We start from the raw sequence: 12,813 nt of genomic DNA, 5'->3' as shown, positions 1-12,813 counted from the left end.
CGATTACGGGGCCAAAACAGAAGAGGAAGCAGGTAGCTCACTGACGGTCGGTTTGAAGGAAGGGACTGGAAAGTCTGGTGCTCGGAGAGAGAAAGGAAAAAGAGAGAGAGATGGAGAAAGAAAATCAATGTGTTAGTGAAGCATGGATGCCCACAGGCTGGAATGAGTGATGCTTCATATTGTCTGTTGCAGTCTGTGCAAAGACAATTGCAAGGTCGAAGTGGGTGGGTGGGTGGAGGAGCTACAGATAGGCATGGCTACATGGTTACAACATCATTACTAGTACAGTCGAGTCTCGTTATAACAAACTCGTTCGGACCTATCCAAATGTTTGTTATATCAGAATTTTGTATTAAGAGAAACATCAGTCCCATTCATTGTGCACATAAACGCATAGTCGGGACCAAGGCTTTATGTTTGTTATAAACAGAATTTTGTATTAACAGAGTTTGTACTAACGAGAGTCGTACATGTTTGCCTGTGCACACATGTGCGAAACCCTTGCCCTTCGCTTGTTTACGTTTAATTTACAGATGACATGAGTGAGGATACATGTAGATGGGTATCATCTCAGTGTTAACAGCATTCAGAATGTGAGGCCAGCTTTTGGTCTTTTCAAAGCCAAAACAACTTCCGTACTTCTTGTGTGAATTACAATTGTGTGTAATTAAGAGTGCCTTAAAGGGAAAACACAACATTTGCAAACATCAAAAAATAAAACTACCAAATTATTTTGAAATACCTTGCTGGACTGTTAGTGAATGACAGTCTAAAGCATCCTGTAAAATCATGGCACCTGGTATACTGTCATTTTGAAGAAAAGTGGTATTTTCGTATGAATTTCCAACGATGGTCGGCCGGCGTTGGAAAAAAAACTCGGCTTTTTTCAAATACTGGCCCCAATTGACCCTATTTAGTTAGTCCGCATTTGTTTGCAATCGATGACACATCTATGAACAGGTACAAGCCAGCTAGACTGGTTCCCTGACCTTACAATTCCCCAACGTCTATAAATTGATGTGTTTCATCTTAAATGGAGTCAGGGAACCAGACTACAGGAAATTGATTGTTTTTCTTGGTTTTTATGGCATTCACGAACCCAAAACCTCAAAAAAGACAGTGTAACAATATTTGCTGTATACATGTATTACCAAACACCCCCCCCAATCCATCCATTTCTAAAAATTACAGCAAAAGCAAATGATGCATATTCCCTTTAGTTTCTTTTTCACATCTACATGTACATGCATTCCTGTTAAATTAAAAAAAAAAAATTGAATTCCTTACTCAAGTTCAGTTGAGCAAGACAACTGTGGAAACCCTCATGTTATTTTCCTGCTACCTGAAACCCACACATTTTGTAATATATTGTCATCGGTTCGTGAGGGTCAATTAATTCCAGAAAAAAAATCACAGACGGAAAAATCAATTTAGAATTTACATTAGAGTATTCTTAGAATATGCAATTTATGAAAGTTGTTAAGCTGTGATATAAAGTCCCATCTAGTCTCGTTTTACATTAATGGCGAAAGGTACGACCGCATATGACTGCAAAGTCGTTTCACTTTCATTGCCTTTTGTAAAACAGGAACGGGTCTTTTATGCTTTTTTTAATGGTCCATTTGCAGAGAGTGCCTTCTACTTATAGTCCTACTCCAGTCATTTCTACGAGCCATTATCAAGACGCATCAAGTCTTGCCCAGACTTGTTCCATACTCCCACTCCTGAAAAGAAAAAAAAAATCAAGTTTGGTGCACCCTGCAACTTCACGAAATTTGATCAGCGTTTACCCTCTCCGAGAGACAAGTGACTGCATGGATTTCAAGGCGGGCCTTTGGAAAAGTCATCTATTGCCCCGCTAAAGGAATCAACAGACATCTGTGCGCTGGTTACAGGCCAATCAATCAAAAAACAAATAAAGGAAGAAAAAAGAAAGAAATCCAGCAGCCCCAGTTCTGTGATCCTTGACTGCCGTGTCTGCGGCCCCCATCCCGTGCCCAAGTCGAACATTTCCACATGGCCGGCTACAAACGCTCGGTTCCATTTCAGCGGGACCCACGCGTGACATTCTGCGGCCTTCTCTCTAGCTCTCTCTCTTTTTTTCTGTAGATATTTTAATGGGAAATCAGGTTGCCTGCTGATGTCATCGTTGTCATGGTAACCAGCTTGTTCAGGTCAGCTGAGAACATGATGGAGGGCTAGACTTTCCTGAGTGGCAGAAGCGAGGGTTCTTGGGAAAATAAAAAAACTCTTTTTCTGTCGTCTGTCCCCCAGGTTTACCTGATACCCTTGACCCATACATACATTGTACATATACTAGTTCTGTGTAATAAATTTCAGTGTAAATGAAGGAAAAATGAATAGGACAGGCATTGATGACCACATGTGTACATGTATATGTTCTTACAGTAGCCTTACAAGGCTACTGTAAGAACATTTACATGTACACATGGTATATATCTCACTTGCATGTTGCCTGTCTTGTTCAACATGTACATGAACATGTACCGGTACATGCATGTTGCCTGTATGCAATGTTGTAGCAATTAAAAGTACAATCCTCATGCACATTTCATTCGAATTAAAAAAAACACCCCACTCTAAATGTGTTTGCTCAATGATGACATTTAAGACAGAGTATATCAAATTAACATGAAAGTATTCCAAAGCAAGCCATAGCCTACGATTCCTACAGTAAATTTGCCGAGGAAAAATGTCATCTGTAATTTAATAGCAGATCGGTGTCCAAATACATATGGGTCATTTTTATAAATTTGGAGCCCACTTTTTTTCCTGTACCCTGATACATCTGACATCTATGATTTTATAATTCTGATGTACTGGTACTCCTTAATGCAGTCATCCTCCAAGAGTGATTATGAATAGCAAACTACCTACTCAACAAATAAAAAAAAAATATTTGGAGTCATTCTTCAAATGATTTTTGAATGGCAAAGGATACTTGATTGGCAAATTACAAAGGTAAGATGGACAGGAAAATGTCATAAATTTGACGCTAATTTTCACCCATTCCAATGGGATGGGATTTACACAGTTAACTTAATTTACGTCAGAGTGAAAAGGCCCATGACAATCTGATGCACTGATATCACTAACTGTGTAAATCCCATTGGAATGGGTAAAAAAAACAAAGCCTTTTACAATCTGTTAGATCTCTGGTTTGCATGAACGGATTTCCATGGCATTTTTTACTGATTAAATACAAGAGTATAATGAATATGCTCCATCAAGATGAAATACTCATCATTTTCTCATGTTAAGTAGTTTTTGAGAAATTAAAGGATATATGCTTTACAACTTTTTTGGGGGGGGGGGACACCCTGTAGAATGACCTATATGTCAAATCACTTTCCAGTTGGGCAAGAAGACTCGGTATTGTGTGTTTAACAACACCTGGACATTGTATATCAGTGTGATCTCTTTGTTCACAATCAACTACTCAAGTAATTAATAACACCCTGTGAATCTAGAGTCCCACCAAAATGGGGGGGGGGGAATGAAAACACAAAAAAAGGAAGCAAAAGATTATCAATAACGGATAGAACAATTGTTGAGCAATGGTGGATACCACGTCGTCGGAATTGGTAGTAACAGCTGGTAGCATGTATTGTCACAACGCCAGCTGTCAAGGCAGGGTTGTAGATAACGTCGCTGCGATTATGCGCTATTGCTTTATGGCTGCGTAACATGCATCCAAACGTCACAATTGTCACTGTTGCTGTCATATTATATACATGTACTCCAGCCTCACCAACCCTCGATACAAAACCTTCCGCGACTGAATAGAAAGCCTGCCTGGCCATCTGTTTCCATCATAGTTCATGGTCAATGAAATTGATTCTTCCCCCGCCTTCCTTTGAATCGATCAACAAATTGTATTGTTCCTGTACGACTGATTAAACTTTACTCCCTGCCGTTCAATTTCGACTCCTCCGTGCTTCAGCGCATACCTTGACTGTATACTTCTTAATAGTATGATGTTTTGATATCCACGTAGCTTTTCAAAATACGGTCAGCTAAGGCCTTGACTAAACTGACAAGAAATGATCGTAAGCTTCTAAATATACACAGTTATAAACATTTTTCTGGTAACAAAACCTAGGATTTCTCAAACGTACACAGTCCTAATAGCTCAGAAGCCTGGATGAACCTTAAATGAAATGATGAAAGAATATGCAGTAAAATTTAGGGTTGGGAAGAAAACTTCATTGATATTCACGGGAAACTCAGTCTTGATATTTGCCTGAAAATCAAACAGAATTATGTGAAGCGTGCAATGGCAGCACAGACCACTCTGGAATCATAAAACGTTTCCCCACCTCGGTATTTTGTTTTTATTCCCCGGAGGCTGAGCGGAGTTCCCAACCAACAAATTAATACTGCAATATCAAACACATGTTTGCTTGGACAAGATAAGCGAGGAGGGCTGTGTTGCTTTTGCATTGGCATAGTGTTCTGCTCTGTTGGCCCGCTCAGTCCCAGCGAGATGTATTTGTGCATTATTGCACACTCGCTAATGAACTCTTGGACGTTTTTTTGCAGGCTTGACTGGTGAAACCAAACAGTCCGGTTCCAGCTTGAGCGATATCAGTGACACCTCGTGTCAGCTTGCTAAGCTCTGGATCAGTAGTTTATATGCGATGACATTCTGCTCCTTGTTATATTAGCTTTTGACATGGGGGACAAAGAGAACTGGATATATCAGAGGGGAAAAAAGTGTTGTGATGAAAGATTTATGAGCGACATTACCTATCATTGGCGGGAGTGTGGCCTAGTGGTTAGGGTTCGTGACTCATGATCAGAGGGTCAGGGGTTCGAATCCAGCTGCTGGCCGTATGTTGTGTCCTTGGGCAAGCCACTTCACCCTCCACTTGCCTCTCTCCACCCAGGAGTATAAATGGGTACCTGCATTAGCTGGGGAGGAACCTGCGATGGACAAGCATCCCATCCAGGGATGCTACAAAATATTCTCAGTCGTTTCATGTTTCTGAAACTGAATATAAACACCGGCCTGATGGGCCACATTGGCTCGTGACAGACTTTACTACAACTTCACCTATCATAGGACGTTAAAAACCAGCCACTGGATGTGACCACGTGACCGCTAGTTTTGCTTACATGTATATCCAGCTTTTTTTTTTTTTATCAGAATCAATTTCAATGCTGTGGTGTTTGTGCGTCACTTGTTTTGGTTTCTCTGTGAGGTTAGCCCCAAGAGGAAAAAATCAAATTGCTAGGGCTGTGCCAAATATCCGAATATTCAGTCACACACCGAATATCGGAAAAGGATTTTATTAAATAGAATATCGAAAAACGTAAACAATCTCTCAAGGATGATGTATATTTTATACTTTATTCGTTCAATTTCCAGTAATGTTTGGCTGACCATTGTTGGGAAAAAAAACTGACCTTTTTTCAAATACTGCCCCTTAGTCCACATTTTGTTTGCAATTGGTTACACATCCGTTTGTCCGGTTCCCTGACCTGACAATTCCCTGATGTCTATAAATCACCCTGTTTAATCTGAAGTAGAGAACAGAAGACAAAAACAGCATTTTCTTTTCTTGGTTTTTCCAGCCTCTATGAACACAAAACTTTAAACAGGTAGTGTAACAATATTTGCTACTAACCCCCAAATCCATCCATTTCTGAAAATAACAGCAAAAGTACCGGTACATGTATATGTACCTTTAGGTTGTTGAATCTTTTGGAAAACCATCAGGCAGTAACATCCCCCGACATTTACAGTCTTTTTTTGGAGCCTTCTGCACACATTCAGAGTAAAATAATAACACTCCGTGCCTACTTTTCCCACCTCCAGGTGTACCAACGCATATTCCTTGAGGAAGAAAAAGCACTTTCCCTGTTTTTCTAGCACTTTGAAGTGTCTGTGCATTGGGGAGTCCCTTGTTTAAGTGTGGACTATTTCATCAGGAATTTGTGTGGTGTTGGACAATAGAAGAATGTGTCCGGAAGCCTTCACACCCCGTAGTTGATGAAAGGAGCCTGCTAGGGATGTTGTCTTTGTGACAGCCCTCAGAGATGTCCAAGTTTTGGAGAAGTCTTGTTGGAGTTGTTCTTGTATTATGTAGGCCAAGCACACATTCTAGAAAGCTTCAGGCCTGGTTTGTTTTACCATGGAGCTATACCATGTTTTATAGCTCCATGGTTTTACTCACTGTGTACATATACAAGTGGAATCTAGGTAAATAGTTTACATGAATCTTGGTTTTCCAATTTACAAACTAGCTGAGCTAAAGGTATTTTAGAGATAAAAATGTTATAAATGTTAAGTATCCTTCAAAGTCAAAAGTCTGAATCTGAAATGCTTGAATGTATTTCATAAGACCAAAAAAAAAATTCTTGTTGGTGTCTAAGGCTGATGAGTATGCTTCGGTTTGAGTATAAAGCAGTTGCCAGCCCGATGAATTGCTTTAAGCAGATTATTGCCAGAGAATTTTGTTCTTTTGAAGCAAGGGCGGATCCAGGGGGGGGGGGGGGCCAAAGGGGGCCATGGCCCCCCCCCCCAAAAAAACGAGACCAATTTTTTTTTTTTTATGTGACATCGCAATAAAGGCAGGCAATGAGTACACCACCATCTTTTCCTCAAAAAAACATTGGTTAAAGTGGTCAGAAATTGCCTCAGATCGCACCACAGAGCATCTAGAATCCAAAAAAATTTCGGGGCCCTTAAGCGGGCCCCGAACCCCACGCCGTAATTTTTTGACCCACTTTTTGGGGAGTCCAACAAATTTTTTGGCCCCACCCAAAATTGTGTTCTAGATCCGCCCTTGTTTTGAAGATGCTCTTATTTTGAACCAAAATGGACTGATTTTAACAAAAAAAGTAGGTTGAATGTGTCTAGGAGTTGTATATGCCTCATATTGAGTAACATGCCTGACGCGCTTCTGTGGTCCGATTACGGCGGGCTGACATGTTCAGAGTGGCATGAAAATGCACAGTCGACGTAAATGTCACAATGTCAGTCTGCTCCGGTTACAGTGATAAAGGGAAACCTCCGTGTCCCATCCCAACCTTCTCCCTACCCCCCCCCCCCCCCCACCCTTCATGGTGGACATAAACGCGCCAGCCTGACAGCTTTATATTCAGAGGCGGACAGAAAGAATTACCGTTTGTTTGAAATGTTGGCCAGTGTTTACTCGTCGCGGCTTGTAGCTTGATAATGAATGGGAAGACGAATGAAGGGATCTTCAGGGGCCAATTCCGCGGAGCTGCTTATCTTAGAACTTTGCTGAGCACAGAAAATATATGCTTAGCGAAAACAGGTTACCAGTTAAAAAATCATTCAAAGTGTATATTGCTTGTGACTGGTACTTGGCGGATTGTTGGTTATTAGCATATAAGTTCGCTGGGCAGTTTATATTCTTTTAAACCGCTCCCTGACAGGGAAGGTTAAGCGAGAAAATAAATTAGTAAGCTTAGCCTAATTCATAGTTAATCAAGTCTGATGTTGGTCAATATTCTCAGGCAAAATCAACAAAATTGAAATGTGTCCAAAGGTTTTGTAAATTCATAATGTATACAAAGTCGCATTTGAGTTAACTTTCATACTAAGTATGAACTGGCCCTTATTCCGGTGTTATACCTGATTCCATGGGTTTTCCTCAGGGGTTTCCCCTCAACCTCTAAAACTCTGAAAATTCTTCATTGACTTCTCTCTCTCTCTACAGGTTTCTTCAGGCTTGTGAGCTAAAGTCCCATTGGGGTTTCAAAGGAATCCTTGGTTTCATTACCAGATATAAATAACAATGGTTGTCGTCTTTTCTCCTCTCAACAGGCCTCGTTCTTCTTACTGTCCGTCGTCTGTTTATTTGTCAACACCATCGCCAGCGCCTTCTGTGGGATCCAAGGAGAGAACATCCTGGGTCTGATTGACCTGGACAAACCCACCTGCATCTCAGACAATCACCACACCTGTCACTGCACCAAGGTAGAGAGCGACGGACTGGCCCGCATCTACACCTTCTTGGAAATCATCGACTGCCAGTCCTTCCTCCTCAACTTGAAGACGTACATGTTCATCCAGTGCATTCTCAACGGACTCGGCGGCATCACGTCTTTTCTTGTCGTCATCCTGATGTGGAGGAATCGCTACATGGATTTCCATTCGGGCCTTCGGTTCTACTCCTACAGCGCCAGTATCCCAAACCACCCGTGGTCTGATCCCCAGGCTCCGCCTTACACAAACTACATCATGGCCAATGGCGACAACAGGCAGGATCGGTATGTCTTCGATACATGACGGACTTCACTATTTGAAGAGAAAAAAAATTGTCAGACTAGAGGCAGTGTAAATATGTTTCTTCTTGGGGAGGTGTACTGACTGTAAACTACATGGTTTTGGCGTGGGCATGATGATGGAACTCCACGAGCATTCCTGCTCTCAATTACAGACTCGAAGAGAGTCCTCATCGATATTTTGGAAAAGCTGTGGAATCTTGATGCGCTGTTTCACCTCAAGTTTTCTCGGGTAAATTGGTGTTAATTCAAGGACTTTGAATACTGACGTGTATGTTCTTACAGGGATTGACATGAATGGTAAAACAAGTATGTATATGTGAGGCGTTCTAGCAAAATGAGACAGAACTGGGCAGAGGTTGAAATGAGGGTTTGCAGGTATTAGGAAAGAGAACAAAATTCTCCTTACAATACTGTTTGTTGCATTTCAATCGGACATTCCGTTGACAACTTATGGCTGTCTAAAGTTTGTATTTATCGGCATGTCAAAACTCAAAAGAGTTAAGTACTGAGAAAAATTGCCTATAAAGTTTCAAGTTTTGTATTCGTGAAAATAAAAAGATGCCACTTGTAGTTTTATTCCATGATTATTATACTGTTTCTTTAAAATATGTGTATCAGACAAATCAAAGATTACAAATATCAATAAATCTGAACATCAAAAAAAAAAAAAATCATCCCATTGTTTTTTTTCTGCATTTTTCTCCACTAGGCCTGTGCCCAGTTCCGTCTAATTTTGCCAGAACGACTCACATATTATAAATCAGGCTTCAGCAAGGGGAGGGGGAATTGGCATTGTTCATGACTTTAAAAACCTCCTCTACATCTGGGTACTTTTAACTAGACCATTAGAATTTTTAAAAGTTGCCTAAACCTGGATTGTGGTTTAGCCATTGCTCCATCTTATATCAAAGGAGTTTTGCCTTGTATTTTAGTGGCTTTTGGAACTTGATCCTGTGCAAAGATGATGTTGGAGTAATACCAGTGTTGAAACCTTTTTCTTAGATTCCTGTGTGAAACATGCATGAATTTTAGTCAGTGGAAGACCTACATGTACAAAGTATGCACATTGATGTCTTCATTTTGGGCCATTTCAAGAGAGCAAAAAATGAACAGAACCATCTTTGCGATACAGTGGAACGCCGCTATAAATAACATCGCAGGACCCACAGAAATTGTTCGTAACAGCGACCGTTCAGAATAGTGATTTTAAGCTGCCGGTGCTCCGATACTCACTTTTCGATAAATAGCGCCCTTCAGAACTTCACCATGTAACGCCCTGGTAGTTATGGAGAATGACTTTGAAAACATGCTGAATATTGAATTATGTAATAGCCGCTTTTTAGCTTACTACCTGCAGCAATGGGTGGCTTTCCCCTTCTATTCCTTGGGGAAATAATAGCCAGTTGTCGCTCTTCTGTTGACATTTTTCAACAACAATGTTCGCTATGTTTTGCACACAAAAATCAGGAGCCAAAGACGATGTTTGGTATAGCGGTGTTCGGTATAGCGACGTTCCACTGTATACATGTAAATTGCAGTGAAATTGATTCTGAAACTCAGATTCCAGTATGATATTTAAACATTCGTGCAAACTCTCCTACTATCTCAAGTCTTTCTGAACTTTCTTCATAGAGGTTTCCAGTTCTCGGTATCACACATGTACCTGTATATGTTGTAAATAAACATTTTCAACCTAGTGAATAGACGTTGGCAATTGGCTTTCAGATTCGCAGACATTCCAGTTGTGCATTTATCATCAATTTATTTTTTTCAATTTTATCACATTTGCTCGCCTTTTTGCCTCCATCTGATAATTTCATTTTAAAAAATTTCAGTAATAAATACATGTAGAGCAACCAAATTTCCACCTCCTTTCTTGGCCTAGTGTGTTCATCCTCTAAATCATTTGTGTCTCGCCTGGACAACTTTTATTCAAACTTGGGTCATAGATGCAACATGGGAACCTTCACATGATAATGATGTCAAAGGTCACACACCAAGGTCAAAGGTCACTCTTTAGAGAAAATCGCAAAAGCAGGTGAGAGGTGCGGCTCGAGAACCGCCTTGGTACTTTTACTAAGTTACTTAGGGGTCAAATGTTATATAGAGGTCACCAGAGGTCACCAATCATTGCTCACATTGCTTTTTTTCTGGTACAACAAATTTCCTTTAACTTTGGAAAAATTTATCATTTGTTACTCAAGCATAGTAATGCTCAGTTTGCTATATAAATGTGATCAGCCCCCATACATTGTTTATACAGATGCCACTAACACTAAAATCTGAAGCGTTTGTTAGTTTTCATAATTCTTTGGCTTAGGGTATTCAATTGGTTTTAAAGAAAAAAATTTCAAGTTTTTGTTTTTATTTGTGAATCAGCATCTGAAAGAGGTTTTAGTTAAATGATGCTCCTAGATTGTAATAATCTTTAAATTTCTCTTCTCAGTAACGAAGTTATTCGGTTTTCTTACATTTACGTCCCTAAAACCTCAAATGGTTTTAGATTTCCGTACAGGAAGAGTAAGGCCTCCGGAAAAACTGTGTACTAAAATGCCTTTGTTCCAGTTGTCATGGTTTAATTATTTTGCCATTTTAGGGAGCACGGTTACTCGTACATGTACCCTGTCTGCATTTTCAAGTATTCGGTTTCAATTTGAAGAATGTGCATTCACATTATTGATCTTTAATTGAACTTCAACTTTGTAATTGTAGCCCTTACAAATGATTCTATATTTTATTCTTTCGACAATTAAAGGAATTATTTCAAACCCTTTCAGTGGGAAGATAGGAGAAATAATGCAGGATTGGCTTACATGGCTCATTTTTAGGATTTTTGAGAATACCGTATTTTGGTTTTAATTGATGAAGTACATATACATGTAAAATAAAATCCTCCCTATGTATTGCTTTGAAATAAGTTTACATGTAGTTTTATAAAGACAGGTGTATAACGTAGCATTTGATGGAATGCCCACATTTTTGGCTTCATTAAATATCGCTGAATTTCCTCAGGCTCCGGACGCGACTCCGGACATGAGTATTTCCTCATATCCTTTTTTCAGCTTTGGTATTAATCTCGGTGACGGATTATCTCAGAGAACAGCAACGGACAAGAAGAAATGACGGCTATTTTATCGAAATAGAAGAGGAACAAAATTGACTTAATTACAAAATGATGAGGCAGTTATTTCTGACAGCATAGGACAAAGTAGATAGCCGATGTTTGATAACGAAAGATTGGGGCAAGGTGGATTTTCAGTCAACCAATTCATTATCCCAAGTATTTTTCTCTCTTGTAAAATGTCTCTTTTTGTTCTTTCTTTTTTTTTGCTCGCATAGAAACTCCATTTTTCTCTCCTTAAAGAAGCACTTACACTATGCAAGCCTTACAGCTAAATCTGGCCTTGCTGTATTGTATATAAAAAGATTGAAGTCAATTGAAGTGATAGCGTCATGATGTCATTGTGGATTCAACCTTGAATTTTTTTGTGCCAGGTTTTACGGTCTCAGAGATTTTGGAATTTGAGGGGAATTTAATCTTTCAGATATGCAGTAATGGTGTATATATTTTGTGTATATTGTATAATTATAGACTGAGTTATTATTGTATTATTGTCAATTTCTTGTATATTGTGAAGAAAACAACTCTCGGGGATAATGTCTGCGAAGCCAAAGACAGGGTTTGAGTTGAAGGACGGACTCGTTTTGGTGGGCTTATTGCGTGCAATCTTTCTTGTACATAGTTAGAGTCACAGTTTTATCCAATTCTATCTAATTGTATCCGTAAACTATGTGCCATGTAATCGCCATGGAGACGGTTTCTATAGTAACGTATGCTCTACCACTTATTTTTTACTGCTTTATAATATATACGTATGCACAAAAAAATGCCTTCTGTAAAAGTCAAAACTGCTTTCAAGATGTTTGATTGTTGTTTTAAACAATTGAAACTTTAATTTTTGAATTTGTTATTAATTTATTGACTGATTTGGTTTCGTTTGATAGATGATCAAAAATAATCAGCTGTCTAACAGTATTTCAAAATAGATATTTGGTGAAAACTGTTCTATCATTTAACAATTTCAAATGATAAAGCCACAGCTGTGTAAACTATAACAATACATTTTTGGGTTTTGAATTTTTGGACAGTTCAATAATTTAGCAGATTTTGGTTATACATTTTCAGGGGCGGATCCAGGAATTTTAGCGGGGGGGGGGGGTTCTGACAATTCTGAAAATGTACACAGGTTTTTTTCTCCGGACACTTGGCCTCCGTAAAATCAAAACTGGGTGGGGTGGGGGGTACCATATTTCCAATTCGACGATTATTAACACTAGATTACAGAATGGTGTACCATATTTTGAACAGGCGTACATTATACAAGTATAATTTGGGGGGGGGGGGGGTGTCGGGGGGGGGTGTTTCGACTTATTTTTTATGAATTTGTATGATAATTTTTTTTTTTGGACAGAGCTGGTTTGTTTGGGTTTTTTTGGCCCCCAAAACACCCCCTCTGGATCCGCGCCTGA

General features: G+C 39.5%; 1 protein-coding gene across 1 annotated transcript in view; it reads left to right on the top strand.

The window, feature by feature from the left end:
* Nucleotides 1-12,239, top strand: part of LOC119726695 (sarcospan-like) — a 72,745-nt gene extending 60,506 nt beyond the window's left edge. Inside the window, exon 4 of the mRNA XM_038198494.1 lies at nt 7,820-12,239. Within this exon, the coding sequence (XP_038054422.1) occupies nt 7,820-8,284 (465 nt within the window). The 3' untranslated portion in view covers nt 8,285-12,239. The remainder of the gene's footprint in view (nt 1-7,819) is intronic.
* The last annotated feature ends 574 nt before the right edge of the window (nt 12,240-12,813 follow it).

The sequence above is a fragment of the Patiria miniata genome, unplaced genomic scaffold (genome assembly GCF_015706575.1).
Source record: "Patiria miniata isolate m_02_andy unplaced genomic scaffold, ASM1570657v1 HiC_scaffold_2, whole genome shotgun sequence".
NCBI lineage: Eukaryota > Metazoa > Echinodermata > Asteroidea > Valvatida > Asterinidae > Patiria > Patiria miniata.
The sequence above is the reverse complement of the archived record's forward strand: the minus strand, read 5'-3'. Positions and strand labels throughout refer to the sequence as shown.